Below are 18,163 nucleotides of genomic sequence, written 5' to 3'. Positions count from 1 at the left end.
CTGGGAATTATGACTTAATTGTATAATGACATAGCCAAGACTGGAACCGTTAACCCACGATGGCAGAGACAAGGGGCTCAGTCATTGTGAAAAAATGGGAGAACCCTAAATAATGTGGCTTTTGTATGCTGGTTTCACAGTTTACTGTCAATGTGCAGACTTACATTAAAATGGTTGCCAGCAGAATGAAACTCCTGTTGCCAGTCACGAAGCAGCCTGATGAGGTCAGCTTCACCGCTAAGAGATGGGATGGAGACAGCACCAAAAACATAATCTTGATCGACATAGCCAACAACCTAATGAAAAGCCTTCTACTCATTTCCCCTGATGGGGAAACATAGGATATGGTTAGGAGAGGCCTTAAGGAGCAGGGCTCTGACAGAGAGGCTTACCTCAAAGGCGTTAGATTGTTATACGAAGCCCATCGCTAAAACCCAGTTCACCGGCCAGGACTCTACAGAAATATTAACCGAAGCAGGAGTCATGCAGGGGTGCCTCCTGTCGCCACTGTGCTTAGTGCTATGCCTGGAACTGCAAATGCAATAAATCTGAAGTCCTCCTGTGAGTCAGTGTGTGGAATTAAGCAGAGATTAATTTAAAAAATCCGGTTTCCAGTGATATCTTGGTGGCTGAGCCAAAACAATTACTACATCCACCACTGTAAAAACTATGAGCCTTCTGATGCGTCTCGGGGTCAAACTCAGTGATAAAAACGGAGGCCACAATGATAAACATCCCAAAGGGAGGCAAAAACTAGACAACTGAAACTTTGCCCTATTTGTTTGGACTAATGCTGCCTTTAGATACCTAGATCTACAATTAGCGACCACTGAAAAAGCCATACATGAAGCCAACTTGCCACAAAATAGAGAGATTTGCAAAGCTGGTGAAGCCAACACCTTTCCATGGCACAGTTGTATCACTTTGGTCATCAAAAGGAGGAGACTAGCTGAAGTCATTTTCTTAATGCAGGCCAACCCGATCCAGGTTGTTTCATGAATACTTAAACAAGTAGTGTGCTTGTAGGGACTTCATAGGAGAAGGATATGAAATCACGGGTAGCCACAAAATTTATGGAAAAAAAATGAGACTAGAGGGCCTCACTCTTCAACTTCACGGTCTAAAACCAGCCTGCTAACCTCTGCTACTTACTGAATGGTCAAAAGCGAAACCGGAGTGCCACTGGTGATTTATTGATCATTTTTTACCAGTAGTTCCCTTGGTGGAAGTCCCTAATAATGTCCCTAATAATGTATGAACCTAAAAGTAATGAACACCATGACAGGTTGTGAGACTTAAAAGTACACCCCATTATTCGGAAACCCGAATTTTGATCCCTTACTGTACAGGGTGTCATTCAATGGCGAGAGGCCTGGAGATCCAAACTGAAGAAATTTAAACAAGTTAAGGTGGACTGTGATTTAGAAGAATCAGAAAGATACATATGTACACAGCTCAAACACTGGGTCATGTAAAAAGGCAATAATGGAAGAAATCACACGTCCGTAAGTCAAATTCAAAAAATGATTAAAGGAAAGTGATCAGACAATACACTCCTCGTATACAGAATATTCAAACTAATCAGCAAGTGTAGGATACCTGGTATGGAAACATTTTCACATGGTCTGCAAGAGGTAAAACAGCATTTTGAGAAAATATGGGTCCAGAATTGAAATACATTAGTAAGACTACAGAGACATATCTTGCCCTAGAGCCTTAAACGCCTTGCAGATCATCCACTACTGAAACCAAAGATGATGACAATGAAAATGATAAACTGGACAAGGCCCTACAGTGGTACAAACAATACAGAATTAGAACTGAATGTAGGAGAGGGAGATATGGAGGGACAAAATTAGAGTTGCACGTTGAAAATCAGTAAAACTCAAATGAAAACTAAAGAACAAGAGTCACGGCTGATAAATCATGGTCAGATCCAAGACACCATTTACAGATGTCATGTGAATCTGAGAAGACATATTTTTAAAGTATGTGTGACAAACCCAAGAAACGCTTCACCAGTTGCTGAGGAATTTAATCAGTGGAGCACCAGTAAGAGCTTCGGCGTGCATCCATGAGGTGTGGAAAAACAGGAGCTGGCACTAACTTATCCGTTACTACCTTCCATATCCTACTCCTGTCAGGTCCTGAGTGGGTGAAGCTGCAGGGCCCAAAAGGAGGACCTGGTGAGCTATGGCTTCAGAAGTAGTTTCCAGATCTAGTATCATATCTAGGAAATACTAAGAGAAATCTGTGGAAGTAAGTATCCATTAGATCTACTGGTCTCATTCCAGTAGGGTGTGGCGACTGCTACTAAAGGACCTAGAGGAGTATGACGTGGTTAGAAGCTAAATCACCAAGTCTATTTGGGACTCCACAAATGTCAAAAGGTTTCTACAGCAAATTAGCAGGAACAAGAAGAACTGTAGAGAATTCAATTGAGACTGAAGTGAATGTTGACATCAGAAAGACAAATTCCCGCCACAACTACCAACATGACAAATCCCAAACCGGCCTAATTACAACCACTTTAGTTGTCCGATAATGAAACAGATCCTTTATGTCCAAGCGTAACAAAGAGTACAAGAAGGCTGCGAAGGAGAGTGCAAAGGGGTTAGCAGGAGAGAGGTTGGAAATGAATTGAGGCTAGGTAGTAGGTGGAAGGGAAGCTGGGGTAATGTGGAACTGTAGATTGGGACTTTGAGAGCAGAGAAGAGACTGGACATCCTAGAGCTGAAAGCGAAGTAAAGGATGTAGCGTGCATAGGAGCAAAGAGATCACATCATAGATTGGTGATTAAATGTGTCAGGACATTGCATTAACTTATTAGAATTGGAGATGGGATTAGAACTAAAAAGAACCCAGGAACATGGGGGAAGTAAAATCTTGGGGCTATAAGAAGAGAGTAGAAGGAGGGATGAGGACCACAAGAATGAACATTTGAAAGTGTGTAGGACATGGGTCTCAGAGATCTCGTTGTAGTTTCTTCAGGTGTTAAACTTATTTACATGGGTATTCAAAGAGAGTTGGATCTGGTTGGTGGCCCGCTGGTAAACATGCACAGGGACAAAATCCCTGCACATCAGATCCACAATTGTGAACTTAGTGACAACAAATTGTCTGGACAGTGTACTGTTACAGCAATATTTATAAGGGGATTCCCTGAATATAATGCACGTAGCTCAGACAGGGAAATAACCAAAGTAGGTAAAAACTACTACAAAAGCTACTAAGATAGCCATGAAGATACCATCATCTTCACGTACCAATACTATGGTCTGAGATGATACTAACTATATGTGACTGACCAGTAGAGTATTTTTAATAGGCTACTCAGTTTAGGTACTCAAATAACAGAATCCTATTACATAATTGATACAAGCTTATTTTACAAATATAGATATTTTATTATTCCATAATGATACAATCATAAAAAGTATATACATTAAATCAAAAAAATAGAGGAAAATACATACAAAGCACCTAAGTCAAACATACCACATAGACATTAAATAATTCAAATAAAAAAAAAAAACGTGTCTTATTTACAAGTGAACCAACATATTAAGGAACCAATGATACCATAGGGACCGAAGGCCTACGCGCGTTTCGGTGTTATGTAATATAGAAGACAACCTTCCTCAGGGCCGTTCCCAGTGGTAATAATGTGTAATACTCGAATCTTGGCAGCCAAGTCTTCTGGTCAGATCAATGTACTGTTACAGCTGGGGGCAGGCAGAGAACAAATGCATGAATGATTTAGAAGTTTACCTTGACTGTAAGGAAACTTATGTTGGGAAATTCCTTGACGAAGCCTCCCACTTGCAGTCCGTTTCCATCGTCGTACTTCCACATTCTGCGGTTCACCTGCACCTTAAGAACATTGAATAAGAATATTCAACAAAAAGGCAGTGACATGACATGATGCAGCCAACCTCATCCCCACTACCCTCCCAAGTCATCTGCAATGGAGCACTCGAATAGGCACGAAGCAATAGCCCATTTTGATAGAGTGCCACTGGAACGTAGCCAGAGCCACTTCCAGACACTAGACGTCACATGAATGCTGTGGCCTGCAACTAGTATCTGCAATGCTCACCTTTTGATGCAGCCCTTCCACAAACCACTGATCTCCCAGGAAGTTGCACTGCAAGTCCACATCACCATTATAAATCAGGATCCTGTATTTCTAAAAAGAGGCAGAGGGATCTGTTTAGTTTGCGGATACCCAATTCATCTGCTTCTAATCAACTATAAGACAATCCTTCTTACCCTAGCATTCAGCAGCTTCAAGTATTGCTTCTCCAAGCTCTCCACCAGGGTTGTGTACCCCTGAGAGACCTGTAAACTGCACACAAAAATCAAAGCAGCATCAGGAAGCATGAAATCGAACAACCAGAGGGAAGCAATGCACATGGAGAGACAGAAGAAGTGACGAAGACATTAAGAGCAAGTCGGAGTAGATGCAGGGAGCAGGAGAGAGATAGGGGTTGAGACATGTTTGCAGACAAGTACATGGGAGGTTTTCCAGGGCAGAAATGTGAGAAATTATTTCACTCATTATAAAAAAAATATGAGGTAGGCATGGCCATTATTGTGGATAGATTAGACAATGCGAGGCACAAATTACCCTGCTATATTTGGTAGAGGCTTACTTAAACATGAGACTAACAGGTCCCAACTTTACCACTCACGATTCTAGGGTGCTGTAGAGCATTACCTGTAGACTTCCCACCATGGGGCTTCAGGGGAAATGTGGAGGGCTTTTCTCACATACGGGTTGTTCAAATAGATTCTTGAGGCTGTGCTATTCACACAAGGTAGATCCAGCCTCACAGCTTTTGATGATCTGCTTAAATGAAGCAACTTCTGTAGGTAAAAGAGAAGAGATGCAATACAAAAGAGACACTGCAGCCTCAAAGAGATGTGGGATGAGCAGCCATAGCCTTTCATTGATGCACAAGGAATCACTTCAAACCGTTCTGGCTATAAGGGTAAGCTACTACAACAGTTAACCAGGCACAGGACACTGCTGAAAAACACTAACTGCTAAAAGTGGGCATTTCCAAAATCTTTATCGAATTGCAAACATGAACCTTTCGGATTTCCACTGGGTGCCATAACCATACATTCTTTGCTCAAGATGGAGATTCCGCTACCTCTACACGTTGCAATGTGGAGCTGCTAATTTTGCTGCCCTGAGAGAAGGCCAGGTCAGGGAGAACTTTCCACCACCTCCAGCTACTGAATGGAATGGTCACAACTTCTGCAGAGCTGCCATAAACCCTATATGCTGCAAAAGGAAACGCCACAATATTTATTCCACTAAAATGCACTGCAACGTGAAGTTCAGAAAATGGATGAGCATCCAATGGATCAAATTCTTTTCTAATGAAACAGATGTCATATTTGCAGATGGCAACATGGTCCTCTGGGTTTGTGCATCCTGCTCAGAGGGAATAGGAATTCTCCCAGTGCAGAAATGTGTCGCTCAGACACATCTGTGCTTCGAGATTGACCACGTCTGGCCTCCAGAGCTTTCAACTCAGTATATTCATCTTCTTTTTTTTTAAAGAAAATGAGTTTAAAAAAAACATCCTAGTCGATGCATTTCTATAATAGCTGTAAAAGCGAGAATCATGCAACATCCATTGTCAGTCCAACATAGCCTTGGTACAGAGGGCCAACGGCACCTGACATTGCAGCCCAGAACTTATGTTGAAAATTAGACAGTTAAAGGGAGATCCGGCAGTATTGCTGTGCTGAGTGAGGTATAAACGTTTTCATAACAAAGGATAAGTGGCACAGCTTCACCAAGCTATGCAGATGACATTTGTTCTAAAAGGTCCAATTTCTCACCTGGTGGGAAGTATTAGAAACACAGAGAAATGCTGTCTTCGGTCTGTGTCCACCTGCTGACTAAGGGCCTGATTCTAACTTTGGAGGACGGTGTTAAACCGTCCCAAAAGTGGCGGATATACCACCTACCGTATTACGAGTTCCATAGGATATAATGGACTCGTAATACGGTAGGTGGTATATCCGCCACTTTTGGGACGGTTTAACACCGTCCTCCAAAGTTAGAATCAGGCCCTAAGTTTTTTCGTCTCAGGCTTGGCACTCCATTGATGAGAACACCCCCTCTCCTTCACCATGGTGCACCCATCAATGTATGCACCATATTTCATACTCATGGCCAGAAACCCAAGGTTTTCACACCTCAAGATCCAACTCCGAAGAAAGAGTAACTATCCTCTCTCATACTGCGTTCGCGTGACACCCAGTGCAGCTCACCTTCACACAAATGGGATCCAGTGCCCCCCAAGACCCTACAAAAAGGAACCACATTTACCCTGCTTACTCCAAAAAAAGGTTCCCAGTGTATCACACGTGCACAAACGAATACAGTGTACCAAGGACAGAGCAGCTGCTGCATCGTCACACTCACAAGGGCACGGGGTTTAGTCTGCCGCTCCACTTTCCACACCACAACACTGAGTAATGAATGCTGCCACTCATCGTTTATTTTGGATTAAAGCAAACATTTGTTGATCTTCCGCGCACTACATTGGTATGCATGTCTTATTTGGTCAGATCTGTCTAAAATGGAACGTATCACTCACCTTATTCCAGTGATGGTGAAGTGGTGAACGGTGAAATGGAACTCCAAAATGATGCACAACAATGTTGTCTTTGCCCTCCCTGAAACTCGGAGAAAGAACTCGTCAGCTGAAGCAGAATTAGTCCTTTTCAGCACATACTACGGCTCCGAGCCCCAATACAATACCACATTGTCAAATCACTTGGGGCATCAGAAGGGTTCGCAGCCCAGCCCTCTGAAATCTATGAATTCACCCTATAATGTCTTCCTCTAATCCCTCACAACTAAAACTATGAAGCTGAAAATTCCTACCATCACAGAGTTGCACCAAATAATACCCTAAAACATGAAGCTACAGAAGGCACACATTTAATGTGGCTCCAGACCCGGTGTATTCACAGGTGGCCTGTGGTGCCTCGAAAGTGGTAGAAGATTCTTGCACAAGATCCCACCTTTATCTATTCATGTGGAAAAGAAACTTCAAGTGAGACTGCACGTACCGGATTTCTCCAGGTGCTCCTCCAACACACGGGGCATACAGATTGTAGATGTTTAAGCCCATGTTGTGCACAACATGCAGAACTTCCTGAACCTAGTGAGCCACACATGGAGAAACGTTACCAATAATATATGGCCAAGTCAGTAATGCACATGCGAAGCACTGTACACAACACAAGAGTATAAAGTCAGGACCCAAACTTCTGCCCTATATAGGCTGGGGTCTACTGCACTGCCATCACACTGACCTTGAGAGTACAGTTTCGATCAGATGAGTCATAAAAGTCACAGATTCCTTTCGGACAACAGTAGGTCTGCAGATCTGCCCACAAGCTGAAAGAGGATGAGGTGTTAACTCTTGTTAGACAGCAAAGTAAGCAAAAGAACTTGCCAGAGACATTGTTAACAAAACCCTAGAGCCCCTTCATATCTTCTTTACCTGTCGTCAGTAAGTCCATGATAATAGGCAAACTCTACCAGAGAGTTCTGGTTGCTTGCGTAGCTTGACAGCCCATTCCCAACAGCAATTCCCTGTGAGACACAGAAGCACTGTTAATAAGAGGTGATGGCACAAAGGTGGATGCATGGTATGTATATGAGGCAAGTACCTGCAGTTGACCCTACAGTATCACTCCACTCTATGCAAGCACCATTGTTCAAGAGCCAAAGCAGTGCAATCCACTTCACTCCCCCCCCTCAAACACCTGTATGCATCACAGGTACAAACTGCACCCATGCAAAGAAAGCCAATTGGATCACCCAAGAAATCCAAGAATCTAGGCGCACCTGTCGCCACCTCGAGAAAATCTGGAGAAACACCAAATCCACAGAAGCCCATAGCAACTTCAGAGCCGCCACCACCGCACACAACCAACTCATCAGAAACACCAGAAAGAAAGGTATACAAGACAAGACAGGATCTCCTCACACGCACACGACAGCAAGGAACTCTTCAGCATCATCAAGGAGTTCGCCCAACCCAACAGTGAAACAACGGACATCCCACCCTCACAGGACCCCTGTGACAGACTTAACACCTACTTCCACCACAAAGTCAAGACCATCTACGACAGTTTCAGCAAGGACAACCTACGCGCAGATCCCCCTCTACCAAAACCCACCAACAACAAACCAACAATCACCTGGACCCCCCTCACCACCGAGGATACGCTGAATAAAATGAGGTCCATACACTCCGGGGCCCCCACGGGCCAATGCCCCACCACATTTTCAACAGAGCCGCAGACACCATCACCCCCAAGCTCTGCCTCACCATCAACCCCTCACTAGCTGCTGCCACCTTCCCTGACGACTGTAAACATGCTGAGATCAACCCACTCCTCGAGAAGTCCTTGGCAGACCCCACCGATCTCAGAAACTTCAGGCCCATCTCCCTACTCCCATTTCCTGCGAAAATCATCGAAAAAGCAGTCAACAGCCAACTCGCCACGTTTATAGAAGACCACAACATCCTCAACATCTCCCAATCCGGATGCAGGAAAACCCATAGCACCAAAACAGCACGCCTGGCCGCAACAGAAGACATCCGCTCTCTGCTAGACAAGGGAGAGATGACGGCACTCATCCTACTACACCTCTCAACTCAGAAGACTCAACGAAGCCGGCATCAGAGACAAGGCCCTCGACTGGATCCAATTCTTCCTCTCTGGCAGAACCGAACGAGTGAGACTCGGCCCATTCCTCGCAGACCCATCACCTGCAGAGTGCCCCAGGGATCCTCCATCAGCCCCACGTTGTTTAACGTCTACATAGCCCCACTAGCCGCTCTCGTCAGAAGCTACAGAATCAACATCATCTCCTACGCCAATGACACCCAACTCTCCCACTCCCTGTCTAACGAGCCCAACAAAGCCAGACACAACTTCCACAAAGGCATGGAAGCAGTCGCCAACTGGATGAGAAACAGCTGCCCCCAACTAAACGCAAACAAGACAGAAGTACTCATCATGGACCCTCATACCAACACGTGGAACGACTCCTGGTGGCCACACACCCTAGATATCCCGCCCACCCCGCCGGCCAAGCCCGCAACCTCGGAATCATCCTGGACTCCAACCTCAGCATGAACCTTCAAATCAGCTCTGTCACCTCCACCTGCTTCCGCAGCCTCTGCCTCCTACGCAAGTCCTTCAAGTGGATCCCCCTCAAACATAGAAAGACCATCACACACGCCCCCATCACCAGCTGACTGGACTACGGCAACGCACTCTACGCCGGAATCAACAAGAAACTCACTCGCAAACTACAAAACATTCAGAATGCCGTCGCCAGACTGGTCCTCGACCTACCTTGACATTGCCACATCTCGCAACACATGCGTACACTGCACTGGCTTCCCACAGAGAAAAGCCCTCCACAAAACCGGACCAGCCTACCTGAACCAGCGACTCAACCTCCACATACCCAACAGGACCCTACACTCAGCCCAGCTGTCTCTCGCAGAAGTACCCCCCATCAGGAAAACCAGAACAGGAGCACGCTCCTTTTCCTACCTCGCAGCCACTGCCTGGAACGCCCTCCCCCTCCACATCAGACAAACTACCTCCCTCCTCACCGGTATACGCTACACTCCCTGCTCCCCCAGCGCCTTGAGACCCTAACCGGTGTGTAGTTGCGCTATACAAGCACTGATTGATTGATTGACCATGCGTCAGTGCATGCACTGCACTATGAACCAGTCATTACCCTTTGCTAGTACCTCCTAGCCCTCTATCCTTGCTATATACTACCCTATGCCACTCAGTTATAACTGTGCTAGTACAATGTACTCCACCCAAAACGAGTGTCATTCCTCCATCCTACCACCTTTCACCTGCAGGTAGATGCTTGGATCCTCCATCACTAGCATGCTGAGGGTTGGTACATAGACTCCCGCATAGCTCTCTCCAGTGATATAGAACTCGTTCTTGCTGTACTCGGGGAAGAGACGGAAAAACTCTTTCAAAGCCAGGTAGTTGTCCACTGCAACCTTGAGAAAGAGTGGAAACATGAGAGACTTGAGCCCTTCATTCCACTCAGCAACTCCAGTCAGCAGCAGAATGAAATCATACCATATACACAGAACCTACATTCCAACACTACATATAAATCCTATGTACGCAGAAAAAGCCTAAACTCAGAGAGTATTACATTGCCAGCAGGCAATTCTAATCCCACCTCTACAGAATGGCTATGCATTATCCATATGTAACATGAGAACACACATCTCTTGTTACAAACTCCCTTTTCCCCTCCATCCATCCATAACAAAAACATAATGGTAGTCTACAACTTCACCTGTACTAATACATTAAAATATAGTAAAATGACTAATTTCTTCTTCAACCTTCCATCACAATCAGAACGCTAAACTAATCCCAGAGTGGGCACAATCCCCTCTACCACCACCACCACCGCACATGCAAAGCATACAAACATCTTCAGAAAGACCACAGAAAATAAAGGTTTGGTACAACTACTGCACTGCAAAAGGAGTCTATTCTACAACAGTAAATACAAGGTCGTTTCAGGCCATTGACCAATTCCAACAGACAGCCTTGTGAATCTTGGCCTAAAAAGGATCTTGAATTTTGCAATTTTGCAGAGGCAGTACTTTCTGCTGCATAGTTTGCATATTTTAAGGAAACCTATGAGTTTATAGCCCTAATGGATCAAAAGTTACTAAAAAAAGTGGCACATAGGATTCTATGCTGGCGGAAACCATTTGTTACGGTTAACAAGTCACATTTTACTTACTAAAAGCTGGTGTTAATCTGCCACCAATGAGGTGAAACATTTGGCAAGCCATTAGTAATGTGTGTGAAATTACAAAACAGTGACATTTTACTACTGTATAATTGGGCTTTCCCGACCACACAGTTCAGACAAACATGTTTATAATAAAGCATCTAAAGTCCTCCAGTGCCACATTTTCCCAGGGACAGGTAAGTTCTCCTCACCCCTGCCCTAGGCACAGCACACAATCCTTCACCCGATGAGGTGTGGACATATTGCTTTCACATGCTTTGGCGGGATGGGCACACTACGTTCCTCTCACCTGGGGTACAGGCCCAGATTCCTTCCATAACTCCCCCTATCTACTTTCCTAAGGCTCACCGCTGAGGGCCTTCATTACAAACTGCGCTGCATCATTGTTCATACATTTCACAACCCTACTACCCTCATCAGTGAGGTCTGTTTGAAGACTTTTCCCACCTTCTCAATGAGGTCAGGGATTTTCGAGCCAACATAGGGCAGATCGCTATCCCTTCCGTTAACCGCTTGTGTGCCTTGGACAAGATGATCTCGTCCAAGGCTACAGTTCCCCTGTGCCTTGGACGAGATCACCTCGTCCAAGGCACAGGGGAACTTGGGGGAGCGCTAGCGCGCCCCCCCCCCATGCACCCCCCTGCCCCCCAAGGCGGGGATGGAAGGGGAAGACCTTTTATTTATTTATTTATTTTAGGGCATTTCCCCCCCGGGGCCGGCTGAGCTACAGGCCAAACTCCACAGGTAGGCACCTTGCAAAAAACACCTCTGTTTTCTGTGAAAAAATATGTTGTGTCCACGTTCTGTTTGGGGCCATTTCCTTTCGTGGGCGCTAGGCCTACCCACAGAAGTGAGGTACCATTTTTATCGAGAGACTTAGGGGAACGCTGGGTGGAAGGAAATCTGTGGCTCCTCTCAGATTCCAGAACTTTCTGTCACCGAAATGAGAGGAAAAAGTGTTTTTTTGGCCAAATTTTGATGTTTGCAAAGGATTTTGGGTAACATAACCTGGTCAGAGCCCCGCAAGTCACCCCATCTTGGATTCCCCTGGGTTTCTAGTTTTCAAAAATGTGCTGGTTTGCTAGGTTTCCCCAAGTGCCGGCTGAGCTACAGGCCAAAATCCAGAGGTAGGCACTGCTTTTTATAAAAAAAATTGATGTGTCCACGTTGTGTTTTGGGCCATTTCCTTTCGTGGGCGCTAGTCCTACCCACACAAGTGAGGTAGCATTTTTATCGGGAGACTTGGGGGAACGCTGGGTGGAAGGAAATTTGTGGCTCCTCTCAGATTCCAGATCTTTCTGCCACAGAAATGTGAGGAACATGTGTTTTTTTAGCCAAATTTTGAGGTTTGCAAAGGATTCTGGGTAACAGAACCTGGTCCGAGCCCCGCAAGTCACCCCATCTTGGATTCCCCTAGGTCTCTAGTTTTCAGAAATGCACAGGTTTGGTAGGTTTCCCTAGGTGCCGGCTGAGCTAGAGGCCAAAACCTACAGGTAGGCACTTCGCAAAAATCACCTCTGTTTTCTTTCAAAAAATTGGATGTGTCCACGTTGCGCTTTGGGGTGTTTCCTGTCGCGGGTGCTAGGCCTACCCACACAAGTGAGGTATCATTTTTATCGGGAGACTTGGGGGAACGCTGGGTGGAAGGGAATTTGTGGCTCTTCTCAGATTCCAGAACTTTCTGCCACAGAAATGTGAGGAACATGTGTTTTTTTAGCCAAATTTTGAGGTTTGCAAAGGATTCTGGGTAACAGAACCTGGTTCAAGCCCCGCAAGTCACCCCATCTTGGATTCCCCTAGGTCTCTAGTTTTCAGAAATGCACAGGTTTGGTAGGTATCCCTAGGTGCCGGCTGAGCTAGAGGCCAAAATCTACAGGTAGGCACTTTGCAAAAATCACCACTGTTTTCTTTCAAAAAATTGGATGTGTCCACGTTGCGCTTTGGGGCGTTTCCTGTCGCGGGCGCTAGGCCTACCCACACAAGTGAGGTATCATTTTTATCGGGAGACTTGGGGGAACGCTGGGTGGAAGGAAATTTGTGGCTCCTCTCAGATTCCAGAACTTTCTGCCACAGAAATGTGAGGAACATGTGTTTTTTTAGCCAAATTTTGAGGTTTGCAAAGGATTCTAGGTAACAGAACCTGGTCGGAGCCCCGCAAGTCACCCCATCTTGGATTCCCCTAGGTCTCTAGTTTTCAGAAATGCACAGGTTTGGTAGGTTTCCCTAGGTGCCGGCTGAGCTAGAGGCCAAAATCTACAGGTAGGCACTTTGCAAAAATCACCTCTGTTTTCTTTCAAACAATTGGATGTGTCCACGTTGCGCTTTGGGGTGTTTCCTGTCGCGGGCGCTAGGCCTACCCACACAAGTGAGGTATCATTTTTATCGGGAGACTTAGGGGAACGCTGGGTGGAAGGGAATTTGTGGCTCTTCTCAGATTCCAGAACTTTCTGCCACAGAAATGTGAGGAACGTGTTTTTTTAGCCAAATTTTGAGGTTTGCAAAGGATTCTGGGTAACAGAACCTGGTTCGAGCCCCGCAAGTCACCCCATCTTGGATTCCCCTAGGTCTCTAGTTTTCAGAAATGCACAGGTTCGGTAGGTTTCCCTAGGTGCCGGCTGAGCTAGAGGCCAAAATCTACAGGTAGGCACTTCGCAAAAAATCACCTCTGTTTTCTTTCAAAAAATTGGATGTGTCCACGTTGCGCTTTGGGGCGTTTCCTGTCGCGGGCGCTAGGCCTACCCACACAAGTGAGGTATCATTTTTATCGTGAGACTTAGGGGAACGCTGGGTGGAAGGGAATTTGTGGCTCTTCTCAGATTCCAGAACTTTCTGCCACAGAAATGTGAGGAACATGTGTTTTTTTAGCCAAATTTTGAGGTTTGCAAAGGATTCTGGGTAACAGAACCTGGTTCGAGCCCCGCAAGTCACCCCATCTTGGATTCCCCTAGGTCTCTAGTTTTCAGAAATGCACAGGTTCGGTAGGTTTCCCTAGGTGCCGGCTGAGCTAGAGGCCAAAATCTACAGGTAGGCACTTCGCAAAAATCACCTCTGTTTTCTTTCAAAAAATTGGATGTGTCCACGTTGCGCTTTGGGGCGTTTCATGTCGCGGGCGCTAGGCCTACCCACACAAGTGAGGTATCATTTTTATCGGGAGACTTGGGGGAACGCTGGGTGGAAGGGAATTTGTGGCTCTTCTCAGATTCCAGAACTTTCTGCCACAGAAATGTGAGGAACATGTGTTTTTTTAGCCAAATTTTGAGGTTTGCAAAGGATTCTGGGTAACAGAACCTGGCCCGAGCCCCGCAAGTCACCCCATCTTGGATTCCCCTATGTCTCTAGTTTTCAGAAATGCACAGGTTTGGTAGGTTTCCCTAGGTGCCGGCTGAGCTAGAGGCCAAAATATACAGGTAGGCACTTTGCAAAAAACACCTCTGTTTTCTTTCAAAAAAATGGGATGTGTCGACGTTGCGTTTTGGGGCGTTTCCTGTCGCGGGCGCTAGGCCTACCCACACAAGTGAGGTATCATTTTTATCGGGAGACTTGGGGGAACATAGATTAGCAAAACAAGTGTTATTGCCCCTAGTCTTTCTCTATATTTTTTCCTTCCAAATATAGGAGAGTGTGTAAAAAAGACATCTATTTGAGAAATGCCCTGTAATTCACATGCTAGTATGGTCACCCCGGAATTCAGAGATGTGCAAATAACCACTGCTCCTCAACACCTTATCTTGTGCCCTTTTTGGAAATACAAAGGTTTTCTTGATAGCAATTTTTTTACTCTTTATATTTCAGCAAATGAATTGCTGTATACCGGGTATAGAATGAAAACGCACTGCAGGGTGCAGCTCATTTATTGGCTCTGGGTTCCTCGGGTTCTTGATGAACCTACAAGCCCTATATATCCCTGCAACCAGAGGAGTCCAGCAGACGTAACGGTATATTGCTTTCGATAATCTGACATTGCAGGGAAAAGTTACAGAGTAAAACGTAGAGAAAAACTGATGTTTTTTTCTCCTCAATTTCAATATTTTTCTTTTTCAGTTGTTATTTTCTGTAGGAAACCCTTGTAGGATCTACACAAATGACCCCTTGCTGAATTCAGAATTTTGTTTACTTTTCAGAAATGTTTAGGTTTCTGGGATCCAGCATTGGTTTCATGCCCATTTCTGTCACTGACTGGAAGGAGGCTGAAAGCACAAAAAATTGCAAAAATGGGGTATGTCCCAGTAAAATGCCAAAATTGTGTTGAAAAATTGGGTTTTCTGATTCAAGTCTGCCTGTTCCTGAAAGCTGGGAATCTGCTGAGTTTAGCACCGCAAACCCTTTGTTGATGCCATTTTCAGGGGAAAAACCACAAGCCTTCTTCTGCAGCCACTTTTTCCAATTTATTTGGAAAAAAACGAAATTTTAACTCTATTTTGGCTAATTTCTTGGCCTCCTTCAGGGGAACCCACAAAGTCTGGGTACCTCTAGAATCCTTAGGATGTTGGAAAATAAGGACGCACATTTGGCTTGGTTAGCTTATGTGGACAAAAAGTTATGAGGGCCTAAGCGCGAACTGCCCCAAATAGGCAAAAAAAAGGCCTGGCAGCGAAGGGGTTAAGAGTAAAGCAAACACGACTAGATGGAAAAGTACTTACCTGTATCTACAGTTCTCAGTCATCTGTATTTTACAGATATCCATGTTCTTTGAATATTCCCTTCGTCAGTCGAGTAGTCTTCAGTGGATCAGATGCACAACAGTTTTAAAATGAGTCTAATGCCCATCTACCTCAAGGGCCATTTCAGGCTGAATAGGTGAGTTTATGGGACCCAAGCACTGCTTCCCTGGGGCCATTTTTATATTCCAGCGTATGGAGAGTGGCATAGGTCTTTCACGCAAAGTGTATTACTGCAGACCGAATGGGGTAGTTAGATAGAGAATTGTAGTTAGATAAAAGTAGTAACTTTTTCTTTGCCAGCATTGAATCTCCGATGGAGTGGCGGGCTGAATAGACAATTAAAAGCAGTGATTACCAAAAGAAACTCAAGCCAGCTGTCTCTTGGCTCAGTTGTGTTGTGCAAGTATTATCCAACAAGCAAAGTCCACAATGTGCAGGTTAAGTTCAGTGTTGAAGGATACTTTATGTTACATGTGATTCAGGAGAACCACCACTAAGGTAGCCCAGGAAGAAAGGACTGCTCAACCTACCTTTTAAACTGCTATTACTGCCACTTACTCAAAACAGGGACAAACACTGCTGAACAAGATCAGACAAAGCGCTCGGTGGACATGAAAAGTTACACGAGTCAAAACGTCAAACACTGTCATCCTTTACTATCACCTGGTAAACCAAGAGACAAGAAGAAAAATGAAAAGTATAAATGAACACACACTGTAAACCTCAGCAAGGCAGCATACACCTCAATTCCACACAAATACACAAGACAACGAATGGTGGAAAAGGGTAGGAAAATTCCCACCACGCAAGAATCCACACAGAACATGACACAATACAGACACACACGACATCCTCTTTTCACAACTATACAACACAACAGGTGACAGCATCCTCACAGTAAGAGGTTCAGGTGGGATATTTAAATGAAGAGGAGCTCTTGTAGTCACGACTATTGTGCAAGGAGGTCTGTCTCTTCCTGGTAAGATCCTGCTCACTGTTTGTCTGATGGAAATTTACCTCTATGGCCACAGAACTATTTCAGCCTTCTGAACAAATTAGTTCTGTTGTATCATAGTGCTATTTTAGCACCAAAGGAAGAAAAATCATTGTTTTCTGAGGTAGCTGGATAAAAAACAATTAAAAAACTTTATTGGTTGATACAGATGACAAATGCAGCCTGGTGGATTAAACTAAGATCAGTTCTGGGAACCTATTTGTTGAATAGTGTAGTTAGAGAGCGATGTGGGTGAGAATTTTGGTAAGTCACAAAGTAATATAGGAAGTAGGAGGCAGCCCCGTGTGCAGTGTTCTGTTATTTAATGTTGAAAATATTATTCTGTATTACAAGTCTTGATGCCTGTTAACTTAGTCTGTGTTTAAACGACTGGTTTATTAAGAGTATTCACCTTCACTAAGTTCACTAGGCCTAAACCTCAGGCATCAATGTAAATAAAAATTGGTTTGCTTTATTTTGGGCACGTTGCTGGAATGTCTTGCATGTGCACAAAATACCACACCTTTAGTCCTACAGACAAGAGGACAGAAGTTGCAGACTAATGTGAATGTAGTAGCTTTGCTATTGATAATCTTTGGCCCTCCACTTTAATGTAGTCTTGTTTTATTGCTGTCAGATATTGTGGCAGTCTGGGCAAATCCTCTCCTCAAAGGCGAGTCCAGCTCCTCTGTCACAGCAACAAGGGTACCACGCATCAAGGGTTGGCCACCTCTTCATGGGAAGAAAGCAAACTAATAAGCATTTATTCATGGAAACGTGTGTGCTATGGGCTGATACAGAGTCTCCAGGAAATCTGGACGAGTTTCTGCCTTTTCGAGGCCAGTAATTTTCCAACATTTTGGGCGGAGTGGAGAGGTTGGCCCAACCAAAGTCATGCTTCAATCAAAGTTTAAAGTATTCTTTCAGTCCAGGAGAAGTGCATGGACAAAGAACATAGGAAGGAGGAGAGTCACTGAGGTAGAGGAAATCAACACCAAATACCAGAAGAGGAACAGCAACATCTCCCCACCCAAGATATAAGACTGGTTTGAGAAGTGACCCAATCTCAGGTATATGCAGTCTGAAGCATCCACCATGGAAAAAGCAGTCATTTTTTTAACACTCTTGAAACGCAGTGTCTTTAGAGGATATCTTTCACTAAGTCCTACACAGTAGAACATGCACAGGCACATAATATAAAATACAGCGGCATAAAAAAGGCAACAGACCCAGGCATGTGGAGATACTACTCCTACATCCTCCCATTAAAAATACAGACAAAAAGGTTTGAATGCCTAACCTCTAACCTCTAACCACTGTGCACCACCACCGGTTCCCTTCTAGCCTGGGTTGAGGTGGCAGCCGCCCTCACTTCACTCAGTTTAGGTGCTCACTTTGGATGTGGCCCCAAGTTTCACAATAAAATGCAGAATCTCGAACCTCAACCCCCCCCCCCCACCCGGCGACTCCCCCAGTGGAGTCTTAAGGTTATTGGAGGTAAAACACATCGCAGAGCAACAAATGACTTGTCCCAACAGGGAGGGAAAAAACTTTTCAAACTAAAGTGACAAACAGGGCAAAGAATGGCACAGGTTAAAGGTGGTGAGAAGGAAAGGTGCAAAAATCGGTGCTGTGGGGGGT

General features: G+C 44.9%; 1 protein-coding gene across 2 annotated transcripts in view; it reads right to left on the bottom strand.

Annotated features, from left to right (window-relative positions):
* The window catches only part of LOC138303936 (lysosomal protective protein-like), an 86,338-nt gene that overhangs the window by 55,427 nt on the left and 12,748 nt on the right, over positions 1-18,163 (bottom strand). For both annotated transcript variants that reach the window (XR_011205470.1, XM_069243510.1), the window contains exons 6-14: positions 9,933-10,088; positions 7,539-7,630; positions 7,348-7,432; positions 7,102-7,193; positions 6,624-6,702; positions 4,721-4,869; positions 4,273-4,348; positions 4,100-4,189; positions 3,772-3,873 (exon numbers count right to left, since the gene is read on the bottom strand). Coding sequence is in view for 1 of the 2 variants with exons in the window: in XM_069243510.1 (XP_069099611.1) it covers positions 3,772-3,873; positions 4,100-4,189; positions 4,273-4,348; positions 4,721-4,869; positions 6,624-6,702; positions 7,102-7,193; positions 7,348-7,432; positions 7,539-7,630; positions 9,933-10,088 (921 nt within the window). In the remaining variant the exon portion in view is untranslated. The remainder of the gene's footprint in view (positions 1-3,771; positions 3,874-4,099; positions 4,190-4,272; positions 4,349-4,720; positions 4,870-6,623; positions 6,703-7,101; positions 7,194-7,347; positions 7,433-7,538; positions 7,631-9,932; positions 10,089-18,163) is intronic.

The sequence above is a fragment of the Pleurodeles waltl genome, chromosome 7 (genome assembly GCF_031143425.1).
Source record: "Pleurodeles waltl isolate 20211129_DDA chromosome 7, aPleWal1.hap1.20221129, whole genome shotgun sequence".
Classification (NCBI taxonomy): Eukaryota; Metazoa; Chordata; class Amphibia; order Caudata; family Salamandridae; genus Pleurodeles; species Pleurodeles waltl.
The sequence above is the reverse complement of the archived record's forward strand: the minus strand, read 5'-3'. Positions and strand labels throughout refer to the sequence as shown.